At 37.7% G+C, this 20443-nt stretch overlaps 1 protein-coding gene across 3 annotated transcripts in view; it reads right to left on the bottom strand.

The window, feature by feature from the left end:
• Window positions 1-20443, bottom strand: part of ENPEP (glutamyl aminopeptidase) — an 86021-nt gene that overhangs the window by 54239 nt on the left and 11339 nt on the right. For all 3 annotated transcript variants that reach the window (XM_032145454.2, XM_058435805.1, XM_058435804.1), the window contains exons 2-4: window positions 19569-19710; window positions 16959-17090; window positions 976-1096 (exon numbers count right to left, since the gene is read on the bottom strand). In XM_032145454.2, the coding sequence (XP_032001345.1) occupies window positions 976-1096; window positions 16959-17090; window positions 19569-19710 (395 nt within the window). The remainder of the gene's footprint in view (window positions 1-975; window positions 1097-16958; window positions 17091-19568; window positions 19711-20443) is intronic.

Below are 20443 nucleotides of genomic sequence, written 5' to 3'. Positions count from 1 at the left end.
CTAAAATGGGATTACAGGCGTGAGCCACTGCACCTGGCCCAATATTCTGATTTTGATGAAAACTTGTTTCTTTTTCCAGCTCCTTCTCTAACATTTGTTAAGCAATCAAAAAATAGAATTGTATCCATTGAAGAGACATGCAGCATCTACAAGCTTGCTCCGAGCCACAGCCATTCCCATGCAGAGAATTTGGCATTCCACTTGTGTGCATTGATAATTTATTAAAGGAAAGGCAGAAACAGAAACAGGGAGGCCAACTGTTGGCTAATTTGTTTTCTTACTGCCTTCATTTCATCCCTACAAACATCTATATGGGTGTTATATTTAAAGTCTTTGTTAATAGCTCTCGAGCTTATTAATAAAGCATTTCCGCTATTGATAGAAATGTCATATGCACACCTTTGTGGTTGTAGCGCCACTTTTGCTTTATGAAGAATGCATGTCTCCCTCTGTATTAGAAAAAATTATTGCTGGAAGGAGCACCAGTATTTCATTAAACTGCTGGGGAATCTAGAATTTGCCTCGTACAACAATGGAAAGACTGGAAGCACATGGGACTCTTACAACATCATTTATCCCTATTATTTTTTAACTCACTGATGACAGGGAGGCAGAGCAAGTGTTGGGATGAATGCTGATTTTGAAATCAACTGATCTAGGTTGCTATTTGTGGCTCCGTCACTACCAAGCTCTGCAATATTGTGCACATACTTTCATCTTTATTTGGAAACACAAGACTACATATTTATCAGATAAGAACAGAGTACAGGCTGGGCATGGTTGATTATGCCTGTAATCCTAGCACTTTGGGAGGCCGAGGCAGGCGGCTTACTTGAGCCCAAGATATTGTAGGCATAGAATAAAAGGACTTAAGGATAACTGTTAACTGATGGTGACATAATTAGAAGAAATGAGTTAACTTAGATAAAAACGAAGGCAATATTAAAAATAAGAAAATTAAAAAAGGATCCTCACCTAATTTAGGAAGAGAATAATTCATAGCAAAGTATTCTTCAAAATAATCAAACACACTTTTAGTTATGTTTGCAGCATATTCGGCTGTGTGCTTTTGCTCTGGCTGGACATAAATTGTAAGCTATTAAACAAAACACAAAAAATTCAGTGAAAATTATTCTTCATTCAACAAAATACAAAACCTGTGATGCATAACATACTTGAAAGAAAGTGGGCTTTGGAGCCAGATATGTCTAATTTGAGTTCCAATTCTGCCTCATACTAGCTGTGTTGTCTCATAAATCACTGCACATCTCTGAGACTGTGGAGGAATTTTATGTAAAATGTTAATAAAACTTCACAACTCACTAAGTGATTTTAATGACTAGAAATAAGGTAAGACACAATGGCTGGCACAATGTCCCAGACTTTTGAAAAATGTTATTAATTTTTTCTACTTAGAACATATATTATCTTCTAAAAATCTATTAATCTATCTATTCATCCATCCATATACCTACCTATCAATTTCTCTCTTGCGTGCTCTTTCTCTTTCTCTGTCTCTGTCTCTTTCTGTCTGTATAATTTGTCCTTGAGGAATTGAATTAATGGGATTTTTCTCATCTAAAGAGCCCCTGAATACATGTTTTCCACTTGTGCTATTCTATCTAGTTATTTCAGAATAACCCTTCTGATATTCTAACTATTCAGCGCCAGAGCTTAAAATATAATGATCCAAACTTTCCCTGAGAGAAAGTCATCTTGGGAAGCTACATCAATTCTCTAAGTCTCTACTTTGTGTCCTTATGACATATTTTATAAATCAAACCAAGTACAGATTTTTGTCCCCAATTCTAAACATGTCTGACTTTATAAAAATTTTCAAGAATCCTCTTCAACATAGTGTCGTGAAAGCAGATGTGGTCTCCAGACAAGAATATCACAGGTATTTAGGCATTTCTCAATATGTGAAAGAGGAAGCAGTGCCTCAGGCAACTAGTGTCTGCTTAAAGTTTGTGAGAAATTCAAATAAAATATACCTGCTAAGCCTACAACCTGATTCAAAACCCTCAAAGAAAGCAAAAGATGTAATCATTCAGTGAGTTCAAGACCATTTACCTAATTAGAACGGCTGACTCAGAGAAAAAGAAAATATTGCCTACTCTCTTTATTATTCCCAGTGCATTGCTAGTTTTGGTATTCACTTAGGCACACATCTTGAACCATTTTGCTAGAAGCAAAGAACACTGGAATGATTCACTAATGTAAAGAACACATTCTGAAAGTGCATCCCTTAAATTACCAGTGCTGGCTCACTATTCTCACATCCATTGGGTAATTGGCATTCTTGCTTTATTTGCATAAATAAAGATGTGTTCATCTTCACCTCCAAAGACGGCACAACTCACTCAATCATCTCAATATTCTTAGAAAATTTTTTTTTCTTACAGAAGTGATGATGCATTTTCTCTAATGGTTGTTAAGCAATCAAAAAGTGAAACTGTTTGGATTACCCTCCTGTCCTCTTTGTGAACAAAGACATGTATTTTTCCAAGAAATTGAGGGAAACTAAGGCTCCAGTTTTTGGCCATTGAACAGAGTAAAGGGAATTGACCATCTAAAATAAAAGTCACCACGTTCATACAGGATTGCCATGTCATAAACCGAGAGTCTCAGAATTTTTCTTCTGTGAACTAACTGGTGTGTCAAAACTCTCAGATTTTCTAACACATCTGTTCTCTACCATTAAAAACTTCAGGAAGGGCAGTCCTCTTGACCCACTCCACTGTTGTCTACACACTCAGTGCTTTGGTGCGGCACATAATATTTGGTGAGCAAAAGAGAATTGTGAAAGAAGTTGAAAGACCATGGTGAGGTCTCCCACCGTAGATGGAGCAATGGGAAGGAGAAAGACTCAATGTGTTCTTTCTGCTAATATTTTCTCATTTCCCCTTTAAGCAGTATGCTTTAAGCAGTATGCTTAAACTCCCTTTATGCAGTATGCTTCTGAGACAGTGTAATTCATTTTTCTTTCTCTGTATTTCTGTTGGTGACAGTGGAAAGCAATGTGTTTAAAGAAGATTGATGTTAATGTAAATTCAATCAAAATAAAAGCAGTCCCTTCCTCTTTTGTTTCTGAGAAACTCGAGTCCATAGAAATATGCTCTGTCTTTGCAGCCTGGTCAGTCTGCAGATAATCTGTGATCTATGACCCCTCATAATCAGGGTCAGCTCTTCACCAAGCAGGGACCTCAGCTCAGGCCAGCAGTGCAGCGGCCCCACCCCCTGACTGAACATTCCCAGTAGCAGACGCTCTGCATTTCTCTAAGGTGGATCTCCCAGAGGCAACTGAAAGCCCCTCTGCCATGGCTGCTGCAGTGGTACTGCCCTTGCTGCCCTTGGACTAGGTATGGATCAAAGACCCTGAGTGCTTTAATCATATCTCCAGTAAGCTGCAGCCACCCTAAGGAAAATAAGCCAGTTTGTCCCAGCCACAACCCCCTGTTACCCCTGCTCATCACCAGGCAGGCCCTTGTCTTGGGCCCACAATATAACCACCTGATCCTGGGCTGATTGCACCAATTGGTAGTGGCTCTGCATTTCTCTGGGGTGGAGTTCCAAAAGACCAGTGAAAAGCCCTCTGCCACAGTGACTGCCAAGGTCCCTTCCCCTGCTGCCTCCAAGCTGCAGAAGGAGCATAAAGCCTGAGCTTGCTCCAAGGCTGTGGTGAGCAGCCCAGGAGTGCCAAGCTGAGATCTGCAGCCAGTACTCCAGTGGGAGAGGAGCCCACAGTTTCAGAGCACTGAGAGAGAGCACAGCTGCAATCAGGAGGAAGCACAGAGGAGCCATGTGGCTGAGCAAGAGCCTAACTAATGGCCATTATGCTTAAGCACTATCTACTGGATCATAGCCCAAACTTCAGCACCAAAAATACTTTGCTAACGTAACGCCCCTGCGAAACCAAGGACATGAATTCAGCCACAAATAATGACCCAGCACAAACACTTGGTCCTCTGAAAACATCCAGGAAAGAAATCAACCGACTGTACTCAAATTACACCACAGTTGAGGGAACATCAGCCACCACAGTTGAGGGAATGTCAGCCCACACAGATGAGAAAGAACTAGTGCTGGATCTCTGGCAACTCAAAAAGCCAGACTGGCTTCTTTCCTCCAAACAACCACACTAGCTCCACAGCAAGGGTTCTTAACCAGGCTGAAATGACTGAAATGGTAGAATAGAATTCAGAATATGGATAGGAAGGAAGATCATTGAGATTCTGGAGAAAGTTGAAACCAATCCAAGGAATCTAAGGATTACAATATAACAGTACAGGAACTGAAAGACAACCATTATAAGAAAGAACAAAAGTGACCTGACAGAGCTAAAAAAACACACTACAGGAATTTCATCATGAAATCACAATTATTAACAGCAGAATAGGCCAAGCTGAAGAAAGAATCTCAGAGCTCAAAAACTGCCTCCCCAAACTAACTCAGTCAGACAAAAATAAAGAAAACATCGAGTTCATGTCCTTCGTAGGGGCATGAGTGAAGCTGGAAACCATCATTCTCAGTAAACTATCGCAAGGACAAAAAACCAAACACTGCATGTTCTCACTCAATAGGTGGGAACTGAACAATGAGAACACTTGGACACAGGAAGGGGAACATCACACACCGAGGCCTATCGTGGGGTGGGGGGAGGGGGGAGGGATAGCATTAGGAGATATACCTAATATTAAATGACGAGTTAATGGGTGCAGCACACCAACATGGCACATGTATACACATGTAACTAACCTGCATGTTGTGCACATGCACCCTAGAACTTAAAGTATAAAAAATAAAAAAAAGAAAATATCAAATAAGAAGAATCAATATTGTTAAAATGGCCATACTGCCCAAAGCAATTTACAGATTCAATGCTGTTCCTATCAAACAACCAGTGATAGTTTTGACAGAATTAGAAAAAACTACTTTAAAATTTACATGGCACCAAAAATATAATAGCCAAGGTAATTTTAAGCAAAAAGAAAAAGCTGGAGGAATCACATTGCCTGACTTTAAACTATACTACAAGCCTATAGTAACCAAAACAGCATGGTCCTAAGACAAAAATACACACACAGACCAGTGACACAGAATAGACAGCCTAGAAATAATGCCATACACCTACAACCATCTGATCTTCAACAAAGTTGGCAAAAAGAAGCAATAGGGATAAGACTCTCTGTTCAATAACTGTATGCTGGGATAACTGACTAGCCATATGCAGAGGATTGAAACTGGACCCCTTCCTTACACCATATACAAAAGTCAACTCAAGACAGGTTAAAAAGTGTAAAACTTAAAACTATAAAAACCCTGGAAGATAACCTAGGAAATACCATTCCAGACATAGGACCTGGCAAAGATTTCATGACAAAGATGCCAAAAGACACTGCAACAAAACCATAAGTAGGCAAATGGACTTAAACTAAAGAGCTTCTGCACAGCAAAAGGAACTATCAACAGAGTAAACAGACAACCTACATAATGCGAGAAAATATTTGCAAACTATGCATCCAACTAAGGTAAAATATCTAGAATCTGTAAAGAACTTAAATCAGCAAGCAAAAACAAACAACCCTATTAAAAAATGGGCAAAGGATGTGAATAGACACTTTTCAAAAGATGCTTTTCATATATGGCTCACAAGCATATGAAAAAATGCACAACATCACCAATCATTAGAGAACTGCAAATCAAAACCACAATGAGATACTATCTCACCCAGTCAGAATGGCTATTATTAAAAGGTCAAAAAATAACATGCTGGCAAACTTGTAGAGAAAAGGGAACACTTATACACTGTTGGTGGGAATGCAAATTAGTTTATCCATTGTGGAAAGCAGTTTGGCAATTTCTCAAGGAACTAAAGCAGAATTACCAAATGATCCAGCCATCTTATTACAGGATATATATACCCAAAGAAATATAAACCGTTCTGCCATAAAGACACAGGCCTCCATATGTTCATCACAGCACTATTCACAGTAGCAAAGACATGGATGGAATCAACCTATTTTCATCAACAGTAGACTGGATAAACAAAATGTGGTATGTATACACCACAGACTACTTCACAACCATAAAATAGAATGAGATCATGTCCTTTGCAGCAACCTGGATAAAGCTGGAGTCTTTAATCCTAAGAGAACTAGGATAGCAACAGAGAACCAAATACCACAGTCTTCTCACTTATAAGTGGGACCTAAACATTGAGTACTCGTGGACCCCGAGAAGGAAGCAATAGACATCAAGGCCTACTTGAAAGTAGAGAGGGAGGACGGTGAGAATGAAAAAACTACCTATCGGGCACTGTGCTTATTACCTGAGAAGTGAAATAATCTGTACACCAAACCCCCATGACATGCAATTTACTGTAGAGCAAACCCGCACATATACCCCTGAACCTAAAATAAAAGTTTAAAAAAGAAATATTTTCAGAAAGTTACCATAAAAAAAATCAGGTCATAGATTTTATTCTATCACTGCTACTTTGATCAACAGAGCCAAACAATCAGAGAATATATAGCTACAGCCCATTAATTTTGTAACATAATTAGCCAAAGCATAACTGTGTCTTAACTACCATATATCACAAACATTTTTATATTAAAGACTCTACCAACATGCCAACATTTTCTGTCATTTAAAGCTCCAACATGGTTTCTGTAATCCATATAACAACAGAACATCTATGATGTTTGGATTTGGTGATTTTAAAAGCATCCTCTCTTGTGCTGATGCCTTCACTCATCCTCACCACACTTTTCCCACTCTCTGACCCCACCTTTAATGTATGCTCCATCTGCATCTCCTTCTCCTCTCCTGGGGCTTTGGCAGAGGTGACTGACTCTCCCCTATCATCTGCTAAGCCTCAGCACTTCTGTCCATGATAAAGTTCAGGCAATTACCCCTGACTTGTCAACATTATTTAATAATTGCCATTTTTCTAGTTTATGAGCTTGCTTTACTGAGATGATTTTTTAAGTGTGTGACTACCCATATTGAAATAACATGGAGTGAGGAGGGATGCATACATGTATTTTCTTTCTTCTTTATCTTTTAAAAGAGTCATATATGCCTTTTTAAATTTAAGAACCCTATTAAAGGTTAAATATAAAGTTTGTCTACTTTATCACTTTGTATGTAAACATTATACATAAACATAAATATGAAGTTTGTAGGGCTTCAAGAACCTAACTTTTATGCATATATTTACTTTTTGAAGATAGTAACTTCCCTAGGCAAATTAAATTACCTGGTATACTACTGTTGGATACCATTAGTCGTCTTTCAAAGCACTGAATCTATGGAGCTAGTATCAGTGGAAAAACTTTGGGCTTTCTACAGCCTTATTCAGCTGATATTCTTTTGGGAGGTATGATGTATCTGCTTTAACATAGCTTTTGCTTTTCCCTTATCATATTGGAGCCCACTGTCGTGTAGGCTCTTAGAGTTCTTAATGTTATCCCTTTCGTTCAAGTGTCTCAAACCATTTGAGAGATAGAACTTAAGTCCATGAGATTTGATTCCTGGTTGATTACCATTACTTTCTTTATGTGTCCCTTTGTCACACATGACTTCACTTGACAATCATGACTAGATGCACTAGATCAATCTTCCTTGAACAATTTAATGAGGCTGTGCACCATCTTTACCTTCAATGATTATTTATGTCCCTGCAACCAAAACCAAGCACAAAGCTCAGCGATAGTATTATGATTACTTATTAGTCTTATTATTGAGGACTTAAACTTTTTCAAGGAATGTGATGAGCATTTTCCATGCAACATTTCTTTTACTCCACACATCAATTCTATAAATCCAGAATTATTAATAATAATAGAAAAAATATTTTGCATCACTGGTAATTACCCCAATCCTTTCACTGGTCCAGTTCCCACAACCCCTAATCCACACTAATAAATCCAATGAGTTCTAAAAATCAAAAGCTTTTTATATGTTTAAGCAAACTAATTTGGCAATATCATATGACTTGAACTGTTAAAAGGTTTTCAAAAATCTTTATTTTTCTCACTATAAAAAATTGCTGCAGAAGTATCACTGATTATAAGGCATTGCCCCAAATCCCACTGTAGTTAGTCATTAACATATAGTATTCAAACGACATTACCTTTCACAAATCTGAAAATTTCTGAATTCCAACATACAACTGGCCATGAGGGTTTGGGATAAGGATTGTAGACCTCTATTTATAATTTTAGAGTTTGAAGGTGATTTGAAAATAAACTTCCTCATTGTATGCATGAGAAAAATGAAGTCTATGGCAGGACCGATGCTAGAGTTCAGGACAAAGTTTGTTTTCACTATATCATGCTGCCTATTTTCTCTACTGGTAAGACTGAATCTTGACCTCCCGAGCTGTAAAATAGATATAACAACAGCGCTTATGTCATAGGGTTATTTTGAGTATTAAATAAGATAACGCATAAGCAGTGTTTGACATGTAATAGTTCTATGTGTCCCATCAAAAGTATTAGTATCATTAGAGATAATACACTGAATTATTAACCTCTGTAATTTTCTGTGTGCATACTTCCTCATATGTGATTGATACTCACACTGTGGTGTCCACATTGCCAGTAAGAACATTAGGAAAATGCAGGGGAAAAAAATAAATGTTACGGTTTTGACTTTCAAAATAGGCTCTTGATGCCCACACAACAAATTTAAAAGCCCAAACTCTTTGGATTGTAAGGGCCTGGTTTCAAAAGACTTTTAGCAATAAAAACAGAAGGCCAGGAAAAAAGCAAACCACAGGGTTTTTAACTTTAGTAATAATTGAAAAGAGAATAAAGAGATGTCCAGGCTACTCTGTCTCAAAACACTAGACAAAATTTACCTGGGCCAGGGAAGGTGAGGGAAGGTTGAAGGGACAAGACCTGAAACAGACCCTGAAAGAGTGTGGGGGGACTGAGATGAGAACCCTGAACTTGGAAAGACCATGGAACAGAAAAGAATCACCTTAAACAGACTGCCCGTTACCATTGCCACCGTCACCTGGGTCAGAAGCCAGGCAGGGCCCTGCATGGTTCCGCTTGGCAGTGCTGCAGCCCCGCCGTGCCCTGGATCCACATCCTTACTGTCCTTGTCTATGGAGTGTTTTCTATTGATAGAGGTGACCATACATTCAGGTTTGCCCAGGAATGTCCCTGGAATGTAAATCTGTTGCTTACCTGTTTATACCTCTTGTTCCAGCTTAATTAATAACACCTCCTCTATTATTTATTATATACATATTTATAGATGATAAAATATATGGTCACTCTACTTATTGACAGCAGCCTGACTTTTCACTGCTGATCATCCTGCAGAAGTAGCACCATTTACCTCTTGAGGTTTTTTTTTGCAAGGTCTCATCTGAGCTGCTCCAAACAGCCACATCATTTTAAATGACGAGCATGCTTAAAGGATCCCCCAAACACAAGTTGAGATCCTTGGCACTCAGGGCTAGTAACACCAAGAAAGACCTGAAAACACGCTTGGGTGGCACAGGGCAGTGGTGACTATCTGGTGCACATCTTAATCGAAGTACAGATATCAGCATATTTCACTCCCTTCAGGGTTTAGCATCCTCCAGTGCACATAGTAGATACTCAATAAAGACTTACACAATAATCAGTTTGAAGAAACTGTTTCATTATCAATACTGAGGTAGCCAGAATGAGAAAGAGAAAATAAATCTATACAGTTTTTAAATCTATAAATGCATATTTAAGGTACATAGCTGGTATTACTGAACATGCCATTAACGTGTTAAATTTTATAAAGTTTATGTTGTTTTAAATATTCTTCCAGCAGTAGGTGGAAAGTTAGCAGAGGAGGGTATTTAGGAGAAAGGAATAGTGATACATCAGTTTTTTTCTTTTTAAGTTCTGCCTTATCAATGTGATATATTCTTTCTAAATTTTAGTTTGCTCCTTCCTCATAGATAAATTAGTATGAATATGCAAAACCTTGGCTTGAAGTTTAGGTGAAAAAAACACCTTTTTTTCTGCTGTGGCTATGCTGGTTCAAAACATGTTCTGACTCTGAGTCGGAACTCAGCTGCTATGAATTGCTGTTTGAGAAGAAACTCAGCATGACCATTAGGTTACACAAAGCATTTATTGGCCACTTACTTTCCATTTAAGTTAAAATTTAAGTTGTCTGATGCTTAGTGATTATTACTACAGTATAATTTTTAAGAAATTAAAAAAATCTAAATTACCCCATAAAATTTTACATTATTTTTATTACTTTGTTTATATTTTTGTAAATTTAAATAAAAAATAAGAATCATTAGCAATCCTCCATGGCTTGCTAAATTAAACAGATTCCTTCAAGGAAGATTAATAACCTTCAATTTAAAGGTAACCCATCCAGTAAAGAAATTAATTTAAAAAAACTAATTAAAATGTTCTAGAAATCAAATTCATTCTGAAAACTTAGCAAAGCCACAGCCAAAATAACTTTTTAAAATAATGAAATGACCATATGTCAAAAATAATTCTGAGGAAAACAGAAAAATCACCTTTAGAACACCACAATAACAATTGTTGTGGACATCCACTGGGGAATGCTACAGTAAGCGGTCAAAACCTGAAGAACAAACAGGATATTCACATAGCCTTTAATTATCACTCCCTAAATATTTATTAATCACTGTGGTGGTCATAATGTATATCCATAAATTCTTTGTGACTCCTCCCTCCAGGAAGTGGAGCTTAACTCTCTTCCCCTCGGGTGTGGACTGCATTTAGTGATTGCTTCTACAAAACAGAAGATGGAAAAAAATTAGTAAACTACAGCAGAGAAACCTAGCAGACACCATCTCAACCAAGTGATCAAAGTTAGCATCACTAGGAATAAGTCATGAGGATGTCATGTACCCCCTGATAGGATGTGATGAAAAGGACCCTTCACCTCTGTGGTATTCTCCAAAATCCAAAGCCTCAGTCTAATCTTGAGGAAACATCACACAAACTCAAACTGAGAAACATTCTACGAAATACCTGGACAGTACTCTTAAAAAGTGTCAGGATCATAAAAAAGAAAAAAAAACTGAGAAATGTCATATATCAGAATAAATTAAGGAGACATCATTGCTAAGTATAATGTAGATGTATCAGCTATTGGATTTTGGAATAGAAAAGGCACCTTAGTGAAAAAACTGGTGAAATCCAAGTAAAGACTGTTGTTTAGTTAATAGTATTGTATTACATTGATTTCTTAGATTTGATGAATGTTTGATAAATGGTTATATAAGATATTAACATTAAGGGAAGGTTACATGGAGACTCTGTTGTGTCTTTGCAACTCTCTGTAAATCTAAAATTATTTCAAAATAAGAAGTTTAAAAATATATCTCTGAGCATTAAAGCAATGAAACTTAAAAAATAAGATTATTTCTATGATGAGAAATACATAAATCAAAGTCTATGGCACAAAACCTAAAACTGCTATAAAGATAGGCTGTTTTTAAAAATCCATGGCATATATACATACATACTCTGCCTTCAGCCAATCTTTCTAATCCAGGCAAACAATGGACTAAGATGGAAGCAAGTAAGAAGTCACAGACAGTAGGAAGAACCCATTCACAGAGAGAATCCTAGATGTAATTATTCAGCGATCATCCTGTAAGATTTTTGGAAGAAAGTACGACATAATCCCTTCTATTGAGATATTAGAGTTAATATGGTCATAGTATAAACATAATTAAATGGATAATATCTTCCACCAGCATTCCCTTAGTGAATAATTCTTCCCAACTTCCTCCTCTGTTCAGGAAAGCCAAGGAAAACTTGACTAGAGTTGAAATAATCTCCAACAAGGTAATTTCTTGTTTTTGCACATACTTCTTTATAAAATAGATGCCAAATGCCCCCAAACAAATTCAAGGGCTCCTGAGATTTTTGTTTCTCAGGAACAAAATCACCTGTGCCATTTATTATTTGTTTATTTATTTATTTATATTTTTTCTTTTCTTTTTTTTTTTTTTTTTTTTTTGAGACGGAGTCTCGCTCTGTCGCCCAGGCTGGAGTGCAGTGGCGCAGTCTCGGCTCACTGCAAGCTCCGCCTCCCAGGTTCACGCCATTCTCCTGCCTCAGCCTCTCCGAGTAGCTGGGACTACAGGTGCCCGCCACCACGCCCGGCTAATTTTTTGTATTTTTACTAGAGACGGGGTTTCACTGTGTTCTCGATCTCCTGACCTCGTGATCCGCCCACCTCGGCCTCCCAAAGTGCTGGAATTACAAGCGTGAACCACCGCGCCCAGCCTATTTATTTATATTTTTGAGACCAAGTCTTGCTCTGTCACCCAGGCTGGAGTGCAGTGGCACCATCTCAGCTCACTGCAACCTCTGCCTCCTGGGTTCAAGCAATTCTCCTGCCTGAGCCTCTCGAGTAGCTGGGATTACAGGCACGCACCATCACGCCCGGCTGATATTTGTATTTTTAGTAGACACAGGGTTTCACCATTTTGGTCAGACTGCTCTCAAACTCCTGACCTCAAGTAATCTACACACCTCAGCCTCCCAAAGTGCTGGGATTACAGGCATGAGCCACCACGCCTGGCCACCATTGCCATTTAACTCATCCTGAATTTGATTCCTTAAAGACTCATGCAAAGCTAAAGCATTCTGGGAAAATTACTGTCAGTCAACTGTACCTCAGAAGGCATCACAAACCTAACAACTTCAAATGATTTTATATATACTAATACGGGGGATTTTCCTTTTTCCTACTTTATGTTTTCCAAATTTTCAATAATGTACATGAATTAAACCTATAATTTTAAAAACTCAAAAATATATTTATAATGTACATTGTTCTTGGTTTAAAAATGAATTGCAATATATTCCAATGGGGAACTTTGTGCTGAACTCTCAGGGTCATGACATGCATATTGGGGATATTGTTTCCTCTCTGATGACTCCTGCAGGAACAATAGGATTACATTTTTTTTAGACAATAACTCAACAGTTTGTTCACATAACTAAAAAGTCGTATAATCTCTCTATACTATGCACAGTTCAGGGTGTGTCCACTTGTTTGTTTTTCTGGGGTGAAATTCAGTGATTTCATTTACTTTAAAACCCTAATCAATCAACTAAACCTGAAGAAGGCCTCAGGAGTAGATTTCTTGCAGAATTGTAAAAAATCCTTCCATCAATGGCTGGCCTCAATTGTTGCTAAACTATTCTAAGTAACTCTTCATGTTACTCTGTTTAGAATTGAATCAAAATGCAAAGCAATTAATTTAAAAAGAAAATATGAAGAGTGAAAAGACTTCTGAGCTACCTTCAAAACCAATTTAATTTTTCTCATGAGCAACAAGGATATTTTAAATATAATGAATGGTTCAACTCTAAAGTCTGCTGTACTCTCTCCAACTAAACTATTAAGAATACAGGCATTGCTTCTGTGTTTACTGATATAAAGGAACTATTGTCAAAGAGGCAAATATACCCAAGCAAGCTGAATCAGGGCATTATAGATTCTTAGATTGCATAGTATAATCTGATTATAAATAGCAGGTGGTTAATATGCCAGAATAATACTATCAGAAGAAAAGTGGATAAGAACAGTCACCTATTAATGGTGTACATAACAAATACATGGCTTCATTTTTTATTTTTGTTTTTTACTAAAAAAGTAATAAAGGACTTCGGGTCCAGGTGGTACAGTAAAGGGATGCTTTGATGTACCCCACTAATCCTATTACTCAGAAATTAGTGCTAAAATATAAAAATGGGAACAAGACATAAGGATTGGAAGCTATAAGCATATTGAGCTCTAGTTTTGGGAGGAATAGGTCAGAAACAGGTTCCTGGGGATCAGACCCAAGCCATGCTTTGGAAATCATGTTCTAAAACTCAGACTACTATTTCCGACTGTTTTCTCATCACTTTTTGGTTTTTCTTTTATGACGATCATATTCTTGAATTTTTGAATATATTAATTTAAGGTTGTGTGTGTGCATGTTTAATTTTGTTATGACTTTTTCGGAATTCTCTTTTGTTTCTCCAGTTATCACTATTTACTCCCACAGTGTTTATATTTGTCTTGGATTTTTTTTTTATGTTACTTGTTTTCCTCATATACCTGGTTGTTCTTAGCTTGTCTGTTAAGTTCTAAGAATGTAGGACTCTGAGGCTGGTGTGAGTTTCCTCTGATGTTACATTTCAATAGATTTAAGTAGGTTGGTTTTTCTGTAACTCTCTGGAGTGGGAAATCATACCAGGAGCAGTTTGTACTTGGGTGCGTGTCAACTATTAGATTTCAACTTACAGTGAGTGGGTAGGGAGCCAGGAGGGGAACCTCCCAAATGCCAAAGAGGAGGAACTCACTATGGAGCATTTGCATTCACACTAGATACTTTAAATTTCTCCCATAAGGTTCTGTTCAACTTTTAAAGGAAACGGCCCCACAGTTTTTTCAGAAGGGGAAACTCTGGCTGCCTGTCTTCTATGGAAGGGTTGGAGGAAGGGGAAAGTGGCACATCTAATTTTCTTGGGATTTTTCTGGCTCAGAGCCTCTGAGAAGTTTCAAAAGGGAATTTGGCTTCTGTTGATCTCTTATAAAATAGATGATTGGACAGTAATGTATTAAAACAATATGTTTGTTTCCCTCCCAAATGATGGAACGCATCACTTATCTAAGACAAAATGTTATGCTCTCAGTTTTCACAGAAGAACCATTTAAGAAATAATTACCATCTACAGGACATTTTGGGATCTTTTGCAAAACTGTATTTTTTCATTATGTCACTTCAAATCCTTTATATAAAATCCATCCTAAGAACCCAGCTAACTCACTGGTACAGGCTCTGGTGATTTACCTAGTTAATATAATATTACAAGTAAATGTCCTTGGTCAGAGGACCTGGTGATAGAGTCATATTGGAAATTGAAGCTCACTGTCACTATTAGAAAATAACTCCAAGTACTATGTCCTCTGCTGATTGGTTAAATGCATTGTTCTTACCTATGAGACTTTGTCATCTTTAGTACAATTGCTTAGCCTTTCTGTTTCCTCTTGGTATTTCTACCTCAAATAGAAAAATTTGCTCAGAATGTAATAATAATTTTTAAAATTTGGTGTGGGAAACACCTGCACATGATGAAAGACAGCCATGCAATTGAATTGTCAATGATGAAGAAAGCAGCTTCAGATGAAAATTGCATGTTTGTTATGAGACTGAAAGAAAAAAACAAGCTTGACTAATGTTCTCACCTCTATATTAAGCAAGAGGAATGCCAACAACTGCACTCAGCACAATCTAGAAAAAACAACCTCCTCTTTCTGATGCCATTTCCTTTTCATATCTAATATTATCTGTCAACCACTGGTAGTTCCCTTTACCACGACTGAAGTTTGCATCAAAGCAACCTATGTGGCAAGGGAAAGTTAGAATATGGATGAGTCCTCATGATATGCAGCCCCTTTGAAAAGGTCTGCGGACATCCCCCACTCGCTATAATTTGGATACAGTACAGGCAGCATGCTGGCAACCCAGGTTGAGGACATCTGAATATCAACTCCTACTACACCAAAGCAAAAGCAAATATTCCCTTTGTTCATTTCACAGAAATAGAGGAACCCATCCCCTCTCCTCCAATGATGGATGAAGAGGTAAAGATATTTTCAGAATATCACACTTCAGAAGGCTAAGCATGATACAGTATTTGGAAGGAGTTTGGAATTTAAGTTTCTACCACTTGCCAGCTGAGTAATCTTGAATGAATAACCTAAATTTATTAAACTTCAATTTTTCTCATCTCTAAAATGGGGGTGATGACTTCCTCCTTATAAAATTATATTGCAAAGATGATGAGGCTTTATATATATAAAATACATGGCACAGAGGTGAATTAACTGGCTTAATAGACAACCTAAACATTTGTTCAAGACATAAGCAGAATGGGGGCCTCCAAAATGAAAAAATTAATTAGGTAAAAGTATGTGGTTCTTCAAAAGAAAACGATTGGGCCGGGCTCAGTGGCTCACGCCTGTAATCCCAGCACTTCAGGGGGCCAAGGCTGGTGGGTCACCTGAGGTCAGAAGTTAGAGACAAGGCTGACCAATATGGCGAAACCCCATCTCTACTAAAAATACAAAAATTAGCTGGGTGTGGTGGCGGGCGCCTGTAGTTCCAGCTACTCAGGAGGCTGAGGTAAGAGAATCACTTGAACCCGGGAGGCAGAGGTTGCAGTGAGCTGAGATCGTGCCACTGCACTCTAGCCTGGGTGACAGAGCGAGACTCTGTGTCAAAAAAAGAAAAGAAAGAAAGAAAGAAAGAAAGAAAGAAAGAAAGAAAGAAAGAAAGAAAGAAAGAAAGAAAGAAGAAAGAAAGAAGAGAAAGAAAGAAAGAGAGAAAGAGAAAGAACTATTATTGAACTAGTCATCTTGATATTTTAGAAAAAGCTTATTGATATTTGATCATACTTTTAAAAAATGCTTTTGGATATTTGTTGCTACCTATTTTGATTACATATAGGAATGGAGCCATAAACTTTTCAGTGCCTCGTCATTCGAAGATATTCCTTTACCTCAGTTTCCTCCTCTCTCTCTAGTCTATATCTGGGAGAGGTACACATATACCCAAATATTTTATTACATTGAGCATACCCAAACATTTTAATATATTTGTGCTGGTATACTTAGGAGCTAGCTTTTGACTTATAGCAAATGTTTCCCTTGAAATAATTTAAGGCCATAAATATCTATGTCTGTTGTGTTGGTTTATTTTTTACCTGTGTCCTTTCAGCCTACATTTTTCTATATTGTTTTATGTATTATCAAGTTCACAGACCCTGGGGACTAATGGGCTTTTCTGACATGTTGTTTGAAAAAAAAAAAAAGAAGAAGAAAGAAAAAAAAACTACCCAAAAAAGTTAGAAAATTAATTACAAATGCATAGGTGGTAAATTCTTAATGAGACTCACAGGTTTTCCACTATTTGATATTCTCTTTACAGAGTCAAATTGATGTATAGCAAAGCACACCAGGTACGTGCTCATGGGGACAGACTTCTCAAAAGTTGTTTGAGTCCATGTATCATCCACTGACTCTTCTTTCTATTGAAAAGAAAAGATAAGCTTTTATCTATCAAAATATCAATCATATATATGCAAGACAAACAAATAAATAGTTGCCCTAAACCTTGCTTTCTAGTCAGAAGTCCTTTGTCAAAGCTTAGAGGTCAAATTGTTTGTGGTGATGTTGAAAAGACTATAGGAAAATTTACTTTGTTTTTAGAACTGTTAAAGATTGACTGAATTACACACTGTATTAGGCTATTCAGGGAGAAATAAAATTTTCAGTGGACTATCAGTTGAATAGTCTACATTAAACACATCATGCTGACCATAATATTTGAGAGTACTGCAATCTCCTAATGAAAAACAGGCTCGTGCTCAGATATTTGCTGATTCGACTGGCAGGAGGGCAATTGCTGTACCTGGTGGGGCAGAACATTGGCTTCTCTTTTCCATCTTTAGTTGTCTACATCAAAGACCAAAGGTATGGTCACCAAAGTCAGTGCCTCGGTCTCCATGGACAGAGAGAAGGATTCAATTGCTTGACACAACTACTGACCTATCTGGTTGTTTTGTCCATGCCAGCTCTGCTGTCCTCACTGCCGATCACCAATCCTAACACTTCAACCATGAACACTTGCCCAACTCCTGCTTCTATTATTAAACATTTCCACATCTGCAGCCACTCTATTTGGGATGGTTTAGAAAGAGATTAAGTGAGGGAGGCTGGATTAGAATGGGTGCAGCTGACACTTCAAGCATGTGTGTGCATGCCCTTGTATAATCGTGGTGGGGCTCCAGGCTACATTACTCTACCATAAAAACCTAGTAGTGTTAGTTTTGATCTCTTAAGAACCCAGAATATTCTCCTTCTTCCAGGACTACTATCTGGATCTAGTAGAAGGTAAAGTGTAACTCTGCACAGTGAAAAGGCCATAAGGGAAGATCTTAAGCAGAAGTTGGTGAATTTGCCATTTTTTACCCCCACCTTCATCTAGATTGGTGTGTCATACTTTAAGTTTATCCTTTCCTCTTTCTTCTCCAATCAAACCTTAGAAGAAAATACATGGATAATTAACTCTTACTGAGGCATGGACGGCTGCTAAGAGTACATTTTAATCCTCTTAAGTGTTTATTTGCTTTATTTTGTTGTTGCTTTTTCAAGGAATATTTTATCATTCAAAAAAGATGAATTTTAATGATAATATTTCAAATAGCGGATCAGAAAGATGGGAGACATAATTTGGGGCTGGTGCCCTTCTGATTATTAGACCTAAAGATGAGCCTGACCCTTTTACATGTCAAATGTATAAAGTATGTAAACCTCAACTTTGAGGTAATGAAACTCTAGGTAACAACATTATCCATTACAGGGATAAGACACAATAACAGAGAAAAGTGTTTTATATTAATAAATAATTTATACAGGCAGAAATTATCAGCCTTTTTTTTCTCTTTTTTCTTTTTTTAATTTAATTAATTAATTTATTTGTTTATTACACTTTAAGTTCTGGGATACATGTGCAGAATGTGCAGGTTTGTTACATAGGTATACATGTGCCATGGTGGTTTGCTGCACCCATCAACCCATCATCTACATTAGGTATTTCTCCCAATGCTGTCGCTCCCCTAGCCCCCCACCCCTTGACAGGTCTTGGTGTTGATGTTCCCCTCCTTGTGTCCATGTGTTCTTATTGTTCAACTCCCACTTATGAGTGAGAACATGCGGTGTTTGTTTTTCTGTTCCTGTGTTAGTTTGCTGAGACTGGTGGTTTCCAGCTTCATCCATGTCCTTGCACAGGACATGAACTCATCCTTTTCCATAGCCTGTTTTTTTTTCTCCAGACATTTAACAAGCACTTCCCATTCACCAAAGGAGTCTGTGGGCAAAGTGTTCCCTGGAGTTTGCTTCCACAACCCAGTATTTAAGTGATGATTTTTTAAAATAGTAGCTTTATCTTTTTTAAAAAAACAAAACAAAAACTGGATTTAATGATACCCTCAAAATTTTCAATCTGTAATCATTATTTGCCATTACTGTAATTGTCACGAATTAGATCCTGGCACTACAGAACAACGCCTCCCGGGTTCCCGCCATTCTCCTGCCTCAGCTTCTCCGAGTAGCTGGGACTACAGGCGCCCGCCACCACGCCCGGCTAATTTTTTGTGTTTTTAGTAGAGACGGGGTTTCACCGTGGTCTCGATCTCCTGACCTCGTGATCCGCCCGCCTCGGCCTCCCAAAGTGCTGGGATTACAAGCGTGAGCCACTGCACCCGGCCCCGCATTGTCTCTTGCATGGAAACACCAATGTGGCTTTCTTACTGGACTGTGATACCTTACAGACGTCTAGGACTCAAAGAAAAAGATTGCCAAAATGTAGTTCACTCGGCTAAATAAACTATTAGTGCACATTTAGTTTTAGAATTCAATGGGTTCTCTTTCACAGAAAATCAGGTAATTGGCCTAATGTTGTCAACAGACTCTCTGCATAAACAAAACATTTAAAAAATACTTACCGCCACTGGCATATTTGAAAGTGCTCCATATTCTTTGGGATGGGTGATAGATATTGTATAAGTTGCCTTTTTGTTGGGCTCATCAAAACAAGGAAAGGATTTCCTGGCATCTGTCGGTTCATGATCGGTGGCCGCTATGCTCCTTAGAAACAAACACACAAACAAAATGCATGCTGCCTCTTCTGACAACCCCTATGTCTCTATTCCTAGGGAAAAAAAAAATCAGCTATGCAATTATAACTATTACATTTCTAAAAATGAGGTTCCATCTAGAAGACTATCAAATATTTGTCAAAGGTTTTCCTGGAATTTTTAGGTTAACAAATTTTTTAAAAATTCTGAGTCAGGTTGCTTCAGATATTTCATTCACATATTTATTTGTCAAAAACCAGTTACTTTTGCATCAACCTAACAGCTATTTTGTTGCCATAACCAAAAATCTGTGGAGGAGCAAAAATAAATCCAATTATGTGCTAGTACTCTCTCCACCCCAAACCCATTGAGCAACAAGTAGATAAACACAAAGCCAAACTTAAAAGCTTGTGTCTAACTGCCCTTATGGGAAGTGAACAGCTGTCTTCTGTCACAGAGTGGAGTTTATTCCAGAGTCCCCAGTCTCTGTCCCTGATGGCACATTCTTTGTTATTTATGTTACGCCAGGGACAAAACCCCCAGTTTCATTTCCATGTAAAGGCAGTGCTGAGTAATCTCCTAGGTGAAGTAACCATTGTCCTAGTTTAAAGCTCACTCTTAAAAAGAGACAGCAGCATTTCTTTTTTATGGCTCTAACTAGGCATATGCTTGTGTAAACTAAAATGTTAATGTTTAGTATTTTCATAATTTCAAGGTGAAAATATTATTTCTTGAGTAATTGC

This window comes from Hylobates moloch, unplaced genomic scaffold, assembly GCF_009828535.3.
Source record: "Hylobates moloch isolate HMO894 unplaced genomic scaffold, HMol_V3 SCAFFOLD_3, whole genome shotgun sequence".
NCBI classification, from domain to species: domain Eukaryota; kingdom Metazoa; phylum Chordata; class Mammalia; order Primates; family Hylobatidae; genus Hylobates; species Hylobates moloch.
This window is presented reverse-complemented; position numbering and strand designations above follow the sequence as displayed.